Source organism: Podarcis cretensis, assembly GCF_951804945.1.
Source record: "Podarcis cretensis genome assembly, chromosome: 16".
NCBI lineage: Eukaryota > Metazoa > Chordata > Lepidosauria > Squamata > Lacertidae > Podarcis > Podarcis cretensis.
Genome location: NC_137186.1, coordinates 15,973,114 through 15,988,809, shown reverse-complemented (window position 1 = coordinate 15,988,809; position 15,696 = coordinate 15,973,114). Strand labels below are relative to the sequence as shown.

Genomic DNA, 15,696 nt, shown 5'->3' with positions numbered 1-15,696 from the left:
GCTGAACCATTTGTATAAGGCCATTATGATCTCCAGAATTTTATTTTAAATTCCTTTCCTAATAATCCCTTGCATGGAGTCTGCCTTTCTCACTGCCACCGCACTCAAGGTTGGCATCTTCATAAAACTATCTATCACAACCCCAAGATCACGGCCCATGTTCTGTTCTCCTGCACTGTAATGAGAACACTGAATTTCCCCGCGGTGCTGGGGACCAGGGCTTGGTGATATATATATTGATATATCATCCAAAACCCATTTGTAGTCCATATTGTGATATCAGTTTCATAATTTTTGACCTGGTAAAAAAAGGTAAAGGTAAAGGTACCCCTGCCCATACGGGCCAGTCTTGACAGACTCTGGGGTTGTGCGCCCATCTCACTTAAGAGGCCAGGGGCCAGCGCTGTCCGGAGACACTTCCGGGTCACGTGGCCAGCGTGACATCGCTGCTCTGGCGAGCCAGAGCCGCACACGGAAACGCCGTTTACCTTCCCGCTGGTAAGCGGTCCCTATTTATCTACTTGCACCCGGAGGTGCTTTCGAACTGCTAGGTTGGCAGGCGCTAGGACCGAGCAGCGGGAGCGCACCCCGCCGCAGGGATTCGAACCGCCGACCTTTCGATCGGCAAGTCCTAGGCGCTGAGGCTTTAACCCACAGCGCCACCTGCGACCCTTTTTGACCTGGTAATATATTGCAAACCATGGAGTGTGTGCTATGCAAAAATCACAATGTGGGGGGAAACATGAAGCCAGGCAATGCCTCTGCACAGCTCTGTTCTTATTTCAGACATTGTGATGTATATATCAATATTTAGCTGGTGATATATGGCAATGTTGAAAACCAGATATCGCCCAGCCCTGCTCAGGGCAAACACATAGTGGAAGGATTCAGGGGTCGCTCTAGCAAGTCCAGCTGTCCAGACTTCATGCTTCTCTATGCACGGGACCATTCTTTTTTAAAAATGGGGGTGTTCAGAGGCCTGGTTCCAGCTCCTGGCATAGGGGAGCTATGCAAAGGCGTTTATGGCACTCCTTTCTTGCCCCTAGCAGTTGATGACACAGGCCGCCCAGACTCCAGGCTCTTTCCTCCAGAAGCAGTGACAGATGGACTCCTCATGGTCTGCTCTGTATGGTGAAGATGCCAGCCCACAGACTCAGATCTCTTTGTGGTGCATGTGGGAAGAAGCGTCCTCTTCCAAGCAAGCACCTTCCATCTGCAGCTCTTCTGACAAACTGGGAACTCAGCCTGTTCTGGGCAGGATTGGCCCCCACACCAAAGATCAGGATGGTAGCATGGGTTTGCAACTAGATCGGGGATTGGAATACTTTTGCAGCAGGGGGCCAGTCCACTGTCCCTCAGACCTTGTGGGGGGCCAGACTATATTTTGAAAAGAAAAAAAAGAACGAATTCCTATTCTCCATAAATAACCCAGAGATGCATTTTAAATAAAAGGACACATTCTACTCATGTAAAAACACCAGCAGGCCCCACAAATAACCCAGAGATGCATTTTAAATAAAAGAACACATTCTACTCATTTAAAAACACGCTGATTCCCAGACCATCCGCGGGTTGGATTTAGAAGGCAATTGTGTCAGATCCGGCCCCTGGGTCTTAGTTTGTTTTTTGTTTTTTTCCCAAAAAAATATTGGTTTTCACAATATTATAAACAAACACACACACACACACAAGACAAACAAACATAAATTATAGCCTTATTGAAAATTACACTTATTAACTATGTTAAGTGACTTCCTCGCTTCCCCTTGGTTGAATTTCATTGCATGTCCTTTTAACAGTTTTCCAAATCCCAATTCTTATGAAATTTAACTTAAACATTAACATCCTTAAATCTTTACCTTATGGAATTAAACATATTAATTCATCACTTAACATAAATAAAATCCTAAGCCAATTAAGTATCTGCAAGCTATTTTCAATTAATTTAACTTAACAAATTTAACTAGATAATCATTAAATTTATTCCACTCTTCCTGATACTCCTCCTCCTTCTGGTCGTGGACTCTTCCGGTTAGGTCGGCTTCCGGGTCTTAGTTTGCCTACCCATGGACTAGATCTACCCCCATGGGTGGTTGATGGCTAAGTGATTCCCATATGCCTTGCATTTCACCAGCTTGGGCTGATGTGCCAGCCCTGGGCTTTCATATGGAAGCACACACAAGAGGCCAGAGCAGGGACAGTTTGGTCTTTCAAATTTCAGTGGCACCCTGTGCAAGGCCAAAATTCACACACACCCTCCGCCTCTCGCCTTCCGTTCTGTGGTAGTTGCGACGTCCTGCGGCACCCCCTTTGGCTCAGCCTCCATTGTGGGGAAACCGGTCGCACTGCTGTAAATCTGCCTCTGGCTAGAGTTATTTATGCTCTGGTAATGTGAAAATAAGAAATGGGAGGGAGGGCAAATTTTGACCTCAAGGCGCCATATTACCAAAGTGCACCCATGCCCGCTAACTGGGGCTATTTGGCGGATTATAAATTGGAGTATGTTTTTGGTAAGACGAGGCTTGCATTTAGCTTTGTTTAGATGCTGAGAGGCAGAAAATGCCCCAGCAACGACCTGCTGCAGTCTTCATACAGCGTTGGGCGTAGAAAACTAGATCTGTTGGGTTTCTGCCTGTCTGGTTTAAAAGTCCAAAATTGGCTGTGGGCAGGAAGTGGCTACTGTGGGGCAGTAACACGAAATAGCCAGAAGATGGCAGTGTCAGGTAAGACAGAGTTGAGGAGCACTAGAGACTGAGCCATTTTTTTCCTAAAAACAAAAACCAGTACAGTATATGACAATTTTGTACGAAAATAGCATTCAAAGCTGTGTCGAGATGTAAAAAACGAACCATCAACAAGTAAAAGCAGCAGGAACAATAACAATTCAATTATCAGAAAAATGAAGATCGGGGCAAAACACAATTAAATAGTTAAAAAAATACTAGTGATACTGATGAAACTGAGGAGGGGAAGTTTTTCTGCTTTTAAAAAAAATACACTTTCCTTTCAACTAACTATCCAATATCAAGGATAATTTACCGCTACCTGCGAGAGAGATGGAACAGCTACGTGCAAAAGAGAGAGGAAAAACTTATAAAACTTGTCTTAGCTGTGCGACAGTAAAGAATAACCTTGGCATGGGCCAATCAAAAAATGCAGGCAAGGTTTGGGTTCGTTCAACAGTGTGTGAGTGCAAAACGCCACTGAAATACGAAGTTAAAAGGGGCCAGATAATTTTGGAGAGCAGCGCCGGTTTTTAGCCCTTCGTCTCCAGACGATGCTGCTCAAGACACTAGCTGATGAAACACTGCAATTAAATAACTACAAGCAGCAACCACTTTTCGCGCAAAAGGAAGCCCAAGCTACGACGATGCTGCTGCAGTTCTGTCTCTTTTCTCTCGTGCTCCATCTGCAGCTCTCAGTTCCACCAGGCGGGGCGGGAGGAAGAGAGGGGGGAAATAGCGCCCGAAGTAAACCCGCAGATCAGACCACCTATGCTAGTCTACCACTACAAATCTATGGGAGAAGCGCTTGAGGTCCTTCCACCGCTTTCCCCCTCTATGGTTTAGCCCTTGGAACCGCCTCCTCCTCCTCTCTCTGAACTGCTTTCTCTATGGTTACCCTGGCTCTCCTTTCAAGGCTCCTCAGCAATTCATAGGCCGCGCCAGGCGCCCATTTCATCCGGGTCCTTCGGCGGCGCAGACGCAGTACGGCCTTTTGGCGGGAGCAACGGCGGCGACGGGCAGAGGGGAGGCCCCAGGCAGAGACGCTCAGTTCGGCGGCCGCGGGGAGGATGGCGGCGGAAGGGCCCGAGGCTCCCGCCAGTCCCGGCGGGGAGGGGCTCCCGGGGGCCGAGGCTGGTGAGAGGGGGGCGGGTCGGAGAGGTGTCCGTTGGTCACGCCTGCGTTGGTCACGGCCGGGGGTGGGGAGGGCGGGGCTCCAAAGCGTGGACGGAGAGGGGGTCGAGACTACGTACTAGAACCCCAAACCCAGCACGCGCGCAAAGTCCTTTGTCCCCAAGTGCCTCTCTACCCCAGTGCTCAGTTTCCAACGGGGGACACTCGGGTTTCCCCCTGGGAAGTTCACTATGCACGACATGGCGTGTGCTGCCCCTCGCAGGTACACTGCCTCTGTCCATGGAGGCTTCGTTCCTGGCTGACATGCGAGAGTGGACCTGGCAGCCACCGCACGTGGGCATAGAGAGATACCTGAGATCCTTTTAGGGGGGGAATGTAATAATGGAGCCCAATTTGCTTTCTATAAGATGTCCAGCTGCCGTCTGCCAAGTCGGACTTGGTCTGTCTGACCTACAATTGTCCACTACTAGCAGGCAGTGGCTCTTGAATGTTTTGGTGGAAGTTTCTCCTTGCTCGCCTACCCAACGACCTTGTTTATCTTCAGGACTGGGCCTGGGGCGCCCTGCTCTGGATTCTCTCCTGAGTGGAAAAGCTTTTCCCTGTCTCTTGGTTAGAGGTGACTTACCACAGGCAAAAATGTTTATTTTCAAGCCTGAGTGAAGAAAAGTCCAAAAGGGAACTGTTGGAGTGGCTATTGGAGAATGCATTTTCCATTCATATATGCATTTGTTGAAAATATTTGGCAGGGAGAGAGAATTAATGTGCACAGCAGAGAGAGCAAAGTGCTGCTTGCAGAATCAAGGCAGGAGGTTTGTTGCTTAGCCAGGAAATGCCAGGGTGGTTGGGGCATTCCTTGCCCTTCCCATGGCCCATCTTCAGAACAGCACAGGTAGCCCTTGTTAAGCGAGGGGCAACAGAACTAGGTTTCAGAGAGAACTGGAAGAATTCTCATTACCTTTTGTTGTTCCTAAATCCAATAGGTCCTGACCAAGATGTGCTTCCTAAGCCAGCGAGTAATGGAGCCACAAACCCAGATGAGGCAACGCCAGCGCAAGAGTGCAACGGGGTCAGTGTAGAATCCACTGCTCTGGCCCTGCGACCTGAGCCTGCCAAGGAGGAAGCCCCTCAGCCCTCTGCTCCCGACGTGGTCATGCACATGGCAATGAACCCCCCCCTGGAGGAGCTCTCCATCACATATCCGCTGGAGTTTGAGCGGTACTGGAGAGCGGCACAAGAGAACCCTCTTGACTTCACTGCATGGACTGAGCTGCTGCAGTATGTAGAGCAAGAGGTAAGCTGAGGGGTCCACCTGCAAGCTTGGATTGAATTGTGTGGTTAACTGTTGAAGTGCAAGTTAATTGTCCCTAATTGGAGTGAGGCTTACCCGATGAAAGATAACAGCTTTCATAAGGCAGGTGCCTCCTTTTCCTTCACATTTACAGTAGCCTGCTGTTTTGTGTGCCTAGCTTCACCTCTTTCCTCTTTCCCACTCGGGCAGAATCACATCTATGCAGCCCGCAAAGCCTTTGACAGCTTCTTCCTGCGGTACCCTTATTGCTACGGCTACTGGAAGAAATATGCAGACATGGAGCGGCGCTTTGACTTCATCAAGGAGACCGAGGAGGTGAGGAGGGGCCGGAGGGGATTCCGCACCTCCCCCCTTCTGTTCCTTTTGTGTGTGTGTGTGTGTGTGTCCCTGGGACGCACCCAGTTCAGACCTCCGCTAGCCAGACATAGGGGAGCCGCACGCTCCTTAAAGGTGCTGCAGAGTAGGCAGGCTCCAGGTATCTCCTGCAAGTGAGCCAAGCCACCTCACGCAACAGGATAAGGCAAAAAGCCTGCGTGTCTGGTGTCTTCTTAGCTTCAGTTGGGATGAGTTTTGCTTTGCATTCAATCTCTCCAGAAGGACAAAAGCTCCTACCTCAACATGTTGTGCCTGGTTTTGTCAGCCCCTAGTGCTTCAGAGGAAAGGAGGGAATCCAAGATCTTAAGGGTGAAGGATTGAAGGCAAGGGGTTGATGGGGAGGAGGGAATAAAAACTCTTCCTGGCCTCTCCTCCCCCAGTTCTCTATAAATGAATAAGTATTTACAAATCATTTCTCTGCTACTGCTGCTTTACTGCCGCTCCTCAGGTTTTCCAGCGAGGCCTGCAGTCCATTCCCCTCAGCATGGACCTGTGGATCCATTACATCTCCTTTCTGCAGTCCAGCTTGGATATGAACCTTCCAGATTCAGCTCAGAAAATCTGCGGGTAAATCATGTCAGAGTGAGGAAGGCACTTCCTATTGTAACCCTGTGTGTGAAAGAGAGAGAGAAGTGATTATTTGGAAGCCTGATTCTCCCTGCAAGACTCAGGATGCTGAGTGCCATGGCCCCTTTTGTGCAATATTGAGAAATACATAGCAAGCAGGTCTCCAGATCTTACTGGCCAAACAAATTGTGTCCTTGCCTCCTTACCGTGTGTGTATGCTGAGTTCTAGGAGCACCTCCAGGGCCAGCATAACTGAGCAGGCAAGGTACTCCTGATATTCTGTCAGCTGGAAAAGTAGAACACGGGGGTGGGGTGGGGTGGAATGGAGTTTCCTAGAGGATGACTCTGCAGTATTCTGCCCTGGCTCCTATTTGCAAATACTGATCACATCTCCCTGTGCCTGTGCTCTGGTCCTCGCAGCACCTTTGAGTCGGCAGTGGCGGCCGCAGGGGTGGATTTCCGTTCGGACAAACTTTGGGAGATGTACGTGGAGTGGCAGAGGGAGCAAGGGGACCTGAAGGCCATCACCGCCATCTATGACCGAGTGCTGGCCACCCCCACCCAGCTGTACAGCCACCACTGGGAAAAGTAAGTCTTGCGGGGGGGGCTACTGGGGGGGGGGCTTCCACAGTTTGTTCAAGAGCTGCGATGTGAGTGTCAGAGCATCAGGCTCCCAAGTGAGGTGTTGGTTTGTGTGAGAAGGAAAGTGGCTAAACGTGCCCACAGGAGGCAGGGGCAGCCGCAGCACTTCAGGATGCGGAGTCCTGGGTGTAGCGATGCACCCCACCTGCATAACTCCCCAAGGAGGGAAATTCCAAAGATGGAACCCTGTCCATGTTTTGCTATTGATACAGTCATCCTTGATTTATACTTTTGTCCTCCTTCCTTTCAATTTGCTGGGAGTAGCAGACATGGTTCTCTCTCCCCCGCTCCTCTGCCCATTGTTATCCTCAGAACAACCCTATGAGGTAGGCTAGGCTGTGGGAGAGAGTGACTGGCTCCAGGTCACCCTGTGAGGCTTTTGAGGATTTTGAATCAGGTTTTCACCGCTCTTGGTACGAGCCCCCTCCACTGCACCAAGTGGGCGCTTCACAGTTTGCACAATTCAACCTGTCCGTCAAGATGGATGTATTTCAAGCTTTTATCAGCATTTGAAGTCATGGAATCAGAAAGCACCTTAGGAATCACGATGCAACATGGCACTTTCATTCTCTATGTTCACAGTAGCCCTGTGAGGTAGACTGTGTTGTGCCGCAAAATGATTTCTCAGTGGTCACACCCATTCAGCTTCATTGGCTGAATGTGTCTTCCACATGCAAAGCTGGCACTGCCAAAATATGCCCATAATACAGATTAGGGAATGAGGTGGAGGGCAAGAGGCCACCCAGACACTTCCTGCCTCCCAGGTCCCATCTCATGAGAGAGCTCATGTAACCGAGGTGGGGGGAATAAGGCAGTCCCTCAGCCAGGAACACCTGAGAGAATGATCTGCAGGCTCTGTTTTTTCCTGAGCAAAGCTATGAAGGTGCTGGCTTATAAAGTGATGTTATCTGCAGTGGGTGCACCCAAAATTCAGTTAAAGTTTGTGAAAAGACTTGCAGACGTGGCTGTCCTTTAGAGACTAGATATTTGTGGATGTGATTAGATATCTCTGATATCTTGTAAGGCAAGTTTCCTGCTGGTGCTGTAAATAAATATTGAAAATGTAATTCATGTGATGGGCTTAGGTATGTTCTGTTGCCCTTCCCCACTCTTCCCCCTTCCAACGCTGCCTTAGGGGTACAATCCTGCTGACTTCCCTTACAGTCTTGTGGTAAAGGTTTTACTGAGATAACATCTATGGCGTCAACAACTTAAGGTCTTGAATCAGTGCTTAGTATTATTAGCTGCTGTGGGGCACCATTCTGTTGTTGGCACAGTACCAGACCACTGTCCCCTCCCCAGTTCTCTGCAGCCTCCAAGCTCCCCCTTCTCTCCAGAGTGGGCACCCTGCCTTGCCTGCCCCACCTTTCTCTCAAAGAACAGGATTGTCTTTCTCTTCCCTTAACGCAGGTTCAAGGAGCACGTGACCAGCCATCCCCCCAGAGAGATTCTCTCCACGGAGGAGCTGCTGTGGCTGCAGTCAAAGATGGCCTCTGAGACAGTGGCCAAGGCCACCGAAATGGAGGCCGAGGAGGCTCCGCCTGGAGAGGACGTCCCACTGAAGACAGAAGCCAAGCAGGAGATGGTGGAAGGGAGCCAAGTGCTGGTGGGTACCAGTGTGGCTGGCTGCTCTGCTTTCTCTGGTACTTGGGGGGGGGGTGCTTCCTGAGCTCTACACACTGGTTACACTATTCCACAATGAAAGAGAAAAAGTGGATAGAAAGAGAGCTTTCCATCCTTAGAGGCAGTATACCATTTAAGTGTCTGGTGCTGGGAACAAAATGGCTGTTGTGGTTCACGTCTCGCGGCTTGTTCATGAGCTTCCCACGTGCATTTAGGCTCTCTTAAGGCTCTTTCTTGAGTGCTTCCATGCCTTGCGCGACCAGTGGCTGAGCTGTGCTCTTGGATTTCAGGGACCTCTGGACCAGGACAGGATCCGGGAGCTTGTGATTTCTATTCGCCAGCATATCTACACCCAGAATGAGAGTGAAGTCAGCAAGCGCTGGAATTTTGAAGAAGGGGTTTGTATAGCTGAGCCGCTGTTTGGTCAGTGCTTTCTATCTAAGGTTTTAACTTTTTCTAAGAACCTGGCTAGCAGCTGTCAGTCTCTCTGCTGTGGTTATGTGGTATGTGAGAGAAGCAGCTCTGCTCAGTTCTTCCTTTCTTCTAAAAGACAAGCAACTTGGCCTCTTGCCTTTAAGGCTACGGAATGAGCCTGAGAAGCTTCAAAAGCCAGGCCTGCCTGTATTGCCTCCTTGGGCCTTTCTCCTGTTAGCTTGGGGTTCACTTGCTTAGCAGCCAGACACTGTGAGGCTCCTCCCCCTGCCCTGTGAGGTTTATGCTTGGAAATGTTGTCCAGGGCTCATGCAAAGCCAAAAGGGGTGACGGATGGCAGAGTGCTTCTGTAGGCCTGAATTGCCAAATAGGCTGCACATGGCGGAGCTGGGGGATGGATCCTGTGCCCTGCCAGTGTGACATAGAGCTTTGAGACTGAAGCGCTGACGTGCACCGATGCCAGTGCTCTCCATTCCTTGCCTGTCTTGGGTCAGCCAGAAAAAGTGTGCGAGGTCTCCCTCTCTCTGGACCTCAGCCCCAGCAGGATTGGGGAATTTATCTCCCTGCTTTCCTTTTGCCTCTCCGGTTGAGCTCCTTCCCCCTCCCCTCCTTTTGCCTTAGATCAAGAGGCCCTACTTCCACGTAAAGCCGCTGGAGAGAGCCCAGCTGCGGAACTGGCGGGACTACCTGGACTTTGAGATCGCCAGCGGCTCACACGAGCGCACCATTGTGCTCTTTGAGCGGTGCGTCATTGCCTGCGCCCTGTATGAGGAGTTCTGGATCAAGGTGTGTGTTGGCAAGATGTGCTTCCTCCCCTGAATGCCCCCGGACTGCCCCACGCAGAGGAGAGGAGTGGCTCCTTCTCTGCCCTTTAGGCAATCCCAGAGGCTGTGTTTTAAACTCCTCCCTTTATGAACAGCCTCTTGTTTCGTTAGGCCTCCTCCTCCGGAAAGTGCATATTGTCTCGCTGTGGATGTCCCAATTGTGGGCTGTAGTTAGATGGATAAAATATTGGTGTCTGCCCAGATTACAGAATGGTCCCCACACAGGAGGAGGAGGCAAGCAACAGTAGCAGCTTTGCCATGATGGGGCAAAAAATTAGCACTGGCTTTTTCAGAAACGCAGTGACAGAACGTGATCTCTTTGGGTTAAGCTCCTTCTGACCAGAGCTGTCATTGCAGGTGTGCATCCAAGCTGATTTTCATACCACCCTCTGCTGCTTCTGTCCCCTTTTCCCCTCCATCCAGTACACAAGGTACCTCGAGAACCACAGTGTAGCTGGGGCCAGGAACGTCTTCCAGCGAGCTTGCTGCTATCACCTCCCTCGGAAGCCCAACATCCACCTCCTCTGGGCAGCCTTTGAGGAGAAACAAGGTGAGGAGAATAAGGGGCACTGCCTTGCCAGCCCCTCAGTTTTCTAGCCCAAGGAGCTGCTTGTCCCACGCTGCTAAAATCTTCTGTTGATCAGCCGTAAGCTGCTTAGGCCGGGGGTTGCCTTTCAAGGGTTCACAGAATTCTTCACCAGCCAAACATTTCTACTGAACTTGAAAAGATTGAAATGTTAAATTTTTTTGTCAATGTCCAGATGGTGTGCCATGAAAGAGACATTGCAAGTGTAAACATTTCCACTTGCACAACAGGACTCCTCCCACACCTGTTCCCCTCAAAATCTGCTCTAGGCAGTTGGGGAAACCCGTAGAGCAGACGGAAAGGGTGTGGGGAGAAGTCGTGTTGCACAAGCAGAAATCTTTGTGCTGGTGGGACACTGCTTTGGATTCAACCCATTGTAGGATATTTGTTGAGATTCCCAGAGGCAGCTGACATAGGCAGGGGTGGGGAGTGAAGGGCACACAGTTGGCTCCCTTCAGCTCCAGGGGAACTGGGCTAAGAGGGGCCAGGGCAGTGGGGAAGATCTCCGAATGGCCAGGAGGATGCCTGCTCGTTGTCCTTGCTGAAGTTGTCATGGATTCTTGGAGGATAATAATTTGAACTCAGCTCTTCTAAGCTCTCAGCACAGCAAATGCAGAAGTTTTCACTCTGCCCCCTCCCCATGCAGGAGAGGTGGAGGAAGCCCGGCGCATCTTGAAGTCTTTTGAGGACTGTGTGCCTGGGCTGGCCATGGTGCGTTTGCGGCGGGTGAGCCTGGAGCGCCGGCTGGGGAACATGGAAGCGGCGGAGGCCCTCCTGATGGAAGCCATCCGGGAGAACGAGGGGATGCCTGTCTCTTCCTTCTATTCTGTCAAACTAGCCCGGCAGGTTTTGAAAGTGCAGAAGAACCTGATCAAAGCCCGGAAGATACTCTTGGAGGCACTGGAGAAGGATCCGGTAAAAATTACTGAGCGTTTGCTAAGGGGGAGATGGGGACCTTGAAGGTCGGCATCCAAAAGTGAGGGACTGGTATAGTTTTCAACTTCTCTGATGCCACTTTGCACAGCATTTCAGAGATTTGAGATAGATTTGAGTGTGGCTTCCTAGAAGGCTGGTTGTCAGTGTTGCGCATGGTCATGTGTGCGCAGCCTCCTTGGGGGTCCCTGGGACCTCCTAGAGCCACCAAGAGAAGTGTGGTGGGGCTTATTACCACATGTCTGCCGTTGCTGTATGTGTAAACAGCTGCCTCTTCCTGCAATTACCGTATTTTTCGCTCTATAGGACGCACTTTTTCCCCTCCAAAAACGAAGGGGAAATGTATGTGCGTCCTATGGGGTGAATGCAGGCTTTCGCTGAAGCCTGGAGAGCGAGAGGGGTCGGTGCGCACGGACTGGTGCGCGCTTCTCCCCACCGGCAGCCCCACAAGCTCGGGGGACAGCGGGGAGGCAGAGCGCCGCCATCCCGCTATTCCCCGACCTGCTTTGCGAAGTTGCCTGCATCCCGAAGAGAGATGCCTGCATCCCGAAGCCTTCGGGCAGATATCCGCAAGCCTGGGGAGACCGGCGCGACTTCCCGCAGGCTCCCTAGGCTTGCGGATAGCAGCCTGTTCTGGGGGCTGGGGTCGGGGGAAGCTCGGGCTTCCCCCGCCCCAGCCCCGTGCCTGGGGGGGAAATAATTTTTTTTCTTTATTTCCCCCTCCCCCCCAAAAAACTAGGTGCGCCCTATGGGTCGGTGTGCCCTATGGGGCGAAAAATACGGTATTCTTCTTTGAGGTGGGGAGTGCAGATCAGCCCTGAATGTATCTAATCTTTCTTGAAAATGTTAAAAGTTTCAGCCCAGTCAGTCATGCACAAAGTTTTGGAGCTTCCTAGCTGAAGCTTCCTCCTTGCAGCATTCAAGTGTGAAATAAAGCAATTCCTTTGAACGGCAGTCAACTGCTTGCATCCTACAGTAGGAATTACTTGGAAACGCAGCTCAATAAAGGCATTTCTTAAGGAAGCTGGTGAGAGTTTGGTCAGATAGCTAGCTCTAAAATGCTCTGTTCTCAAGAGTGGATACCAAGGGGGGAACATGGTGTTTCTAATTGCAGGTATCTTCTGGATTCTATCTGGATTCTATCCAGAAGAGCCAGTCCCTTAGCTGACATTGATTCAAGGTCAAAGTAAAGCTCAGTTCTGCTTGCCTTTGCCCATCCTGGCTGTCTTAAAAGAGGAATAAGAAAGCATTTTCTACAGGATCCCAAATTTTTCCCTTGGGACCACCTAGGTAGACTTAATGCTGGCCAAATTTTGCCAACCCTTTATTTTGAGCTGCAGGTTTTCCTTTGCGCTGAATTGAACACAATGACAGAGATTATCTGGATTCTTTCCTTCCAAGCATTGTCCCCAACTTTTCTGAGTGATGTTTTCTGCTGCATTTTCTTTTGATGCAGGACAATGCCAAGCTCTACGCCAATCTGTTAGAAATGGAGTTCAGTGCTGACGTCCGGCAAAATGAGGGCAACACCATGAGTAGCTTCGACCGAGCCCTGACCAGCGGTCTCCCTCTGGAGACCAAGATTATATTCTCTCAGCGGAGGGTGGAGTTTCTTGAGGACTTTGGGTCCAGCATCAACAGGTAACAAAGAGAGGAGTACAGTGAAAGGGGGCCAGACTTGCAGGCTTTTGTCTGTCCAGTTCATGACAGCCATGTGCCAACAGAGCTTTTTTCTCTCCCAATATTTCTTCTCGTTTTTGCCTTGGCAGCTTGCTGACATCGTACGATGAGCATCAGAAACTCCTGAACCAGCAAGTGATGAGGAAGAGGCTCCTGGAGAATGGGTGAGGAACTCCGCAGCCACTGAGGTCCTTGGCCTGTGTTTGGCCTCTGTTGTCTGTTTAGGAGGAGGAGGTGACCAACACAGTCTTCCTCACTGAGGCTGTGGACCTCTGTGCGTGTACTTAGGGGGACTTTTGTTGAAATCGGTACGATGTACTTCGTATGATGGATTAAGTTTGGGCTGCATGTCTACTGTGAAAGCTAATCTGGCACAGGTCCCTGCTTCCGATCTCACCTCCGCCTTGAACTCACAAGATGACCTAAGGCCAACCACAGTTCTCTGCCTCGGTTCCCCCACTTGCAGTTGGGGGATAACAGTACTGGTCTCTCCTAGAGCTCTGTTGTGCCGATAATTCATATGATTTAAATGGTTCAGAAGTACTGTGTTTTCACTGCATTACACTTTCCCTCACTCAGGGGTTCAGGGTTTCTTTCCTTTTTAAAATGGCTAACTTAAAAAAAAAAAACAACCTGACCCAGTCATGCAAAAAACCCTGCAGTGTTGAAGATCAGGGTGGAGATTGTGCACCAGGGCATCTTATCTCATTCGTGTTTTTGTCACAGGCCCACCCCACTTAGCTTTATTTGCCAATTCTGTTCCCTCAAACTTCCTTCTTGCTCTTCTGCAAAATAAAAACCCAGGCTGTATGGAAGCTCACCATTGTGTGAGCTTTGTACTGTCCTTTTAACTGTTCAAAGTTTCTTCCCACTGCTTTAAGGCACTCCAAGATTTTCTATAGACTTGGGCCCCTCCCTCATAAAGAGTGGATTTAGTGCCGTTTCCTGGCTGAGACATCTGTCTGTGCACTTTCTTTACAGTCTTAAAAGCCATTGGTTATTTCTTCCCACCTTAAGATCTTAGGAGGAGGGTGTCTGTGGCATCATAGACATTTGTGTGCGTTATGTTGCTGTGACCCAGCATGAGGTCCTGAAATACCAGCTGAACACCAGTCCCCTAATGCACGAATTACATTCCTGACTGCCACTGCTAAGCCAGGCCCTTAAGGCAGGCAGATGCCCACTCCCTTCCAGGATGCTGACTGCCCTTTTTGAACTTCCATGCAGTGCTGAGGAGGCCGATGAAAAAAGGATGAGACTTGAGGATGCCGCTGCAGCTGCAGGAGGCGGCAGCCTTGCAGTTGCAACAACGGGCATCACCCCTTTGATGGCAGCAGATGTGAGCAACAGCAGCACAACAGGAGCTTATAACTATAACACTTGGTACCAGGTGAGTTGCGAGAGGCTTCTAGAATGAGTTTATAGACATAGCAGAGGTGGCTGAAACAGACTCTTGGGACCAGTTCCTAGTTAGCTTGACAGGTAATACACGCATTACTGAGATAGCTTTTTGATTTGAGCCAGCTAGGTAGTTTGCATAACCCAGTTGAACAGAGTTAATTTGGGCCAGTTTGAGTAGGTAGCTTAGCTTAGACCTGTTGAGCCAAGCATTCTGTGTGAACAAGCATTCCATGGAACTTTTTGCTTTTGTGGGGGACGGAAGGAAGGCTGTCCACAAAATAAATAATGTAATTTATTTAAAGTTGCTTGGCAAAATTGAAATAATTTATTTGCTTCATTTTTTATCTACTCTGTTTGCAGAACTATAGTGGCTATGGGTACCAGAACACATGGAACTACAATCAGTATTACCAACAGACCTGAAACTGATTCGCCCAAGATGCCCACAGCATCCATGAGACTGAGTGGCAGCTGCAGCTTTTTGGCCCACATATAGAAGCAACATGAAGTCCAGGCATGACCTGTACCTGCTGCTGCTCCCTCCTCTCTGAGCAGCGTTAGAGAAACTTAACTGTCTCCATCTGAAAAACTGATTCTCCCTCCCCACAAAAGCTTTGTATGTACTGAGCTGCCCTACCAGCTATTACGAGCCACAATTTTCGTGTTTCCACAATTCAGGGGAATATGTTGACACTTCTTAGATGTGGAGGATCTGAAATCACATATTCCATGCAGAGCTGTTTTTGTTTACCACACAAGGGAGGTTGCCACAGTCTTCCTTGGAGACCCTTTGGATGATGGAGTGACCAAGGACTATGTCTTGTCTGCCACCGGATTCTCTTAGCAGGCTTCACGAGGCAGAATTGGTGTCTGTTAAAATGAGTCCTCCTTTTTTTGTAAACTTTTTCTCCTGTACATTTCATGTGTTGTTAACTGTACATAAACAGGAATTCATTATCATGTCTTTACCATCCTCCATTTTGCTGCAAGAGGGGAGTGCTCGGGGTTATTCTAGTATGGGTTGGCATAGTGCTTAGCCAAAGTTGTGGCTTTTCTTTTCTTTCTATTTGTAATACAAGTTCTGCTCGCCTGGTTACTTTATTTAACAGTGTAGGAACAGGCAATGATTGCTGCACTCTTCTCATTCAAACTCAACTCTGCAGCTAGATGGGCTAGAACTGTTTATTCAGCAACCCCCCTTGGAACAGGAATTGTGTACAAGGGATCATTTGCTCTGGAAGAAGACTAAGTTTGACAATTGTTTCTAAAACCTACTTGCTCACCTTAGAAGAATAAAGCCAGGCAGAATAATCCAGCAAAATCAGGTTCTTTAGCAAAAGTGCTCTTCCCTAACAAGGAACTCTATGGCAGGCATCTAGAAGTTCCACTTGGCCGAAAGTAGAAAATGTTTACGCTATGCTTGCTCAGCACACCTGAAAGAGTCGTTTGTTTCCTGCTGTACAAATG

The 15,696-nt window shown here is 49.5% G+C and overlaps 1 protein-coding gene across 1 annotated transcript; it reads left to right on the top strand.

Annotated features, from left to right (window-relative positions):
- The first annotated feature begins 3,704 nt into the window (after positions 1 to 3,704).
- On the top strand, positions 3,705 to 15,189 carry LOC307204758 (pre-mRNA-processing factor 39-like). Its single transcript, XM_079956670.1, has 14 exons — positions 3,705 to 3,860; positions 4,838 to 5,148; positions 5,356 to 5,481; positions 5,990 to 6,108; positions 6,529 to 6,696; positions 8,161 to 8,356; positions 8,664 to 8,771; positions 9,427 to 9,591; positions 10,053 to 10,179; positions 10,862 to 11,130; positions 12,605 to 12,789; positions 12,918 to 12,992; positions 14,056 to 14,218; positions 14,590 to 15,189. Exons 1-14 carry the CDS (start codon positions 3,794 to 3,796, stop codon positions 14,650 to 14,652), a joined length of 2,142 nt encoding a protein of 713 aa, XP_079812796.1. The 5' UTR covers positions 3,705 to 3,793; the 3' UTR covers positions 14,653 to 15,189.
- Positions 15,190 to 15,696: the final 507 nt, after the last annotated feature.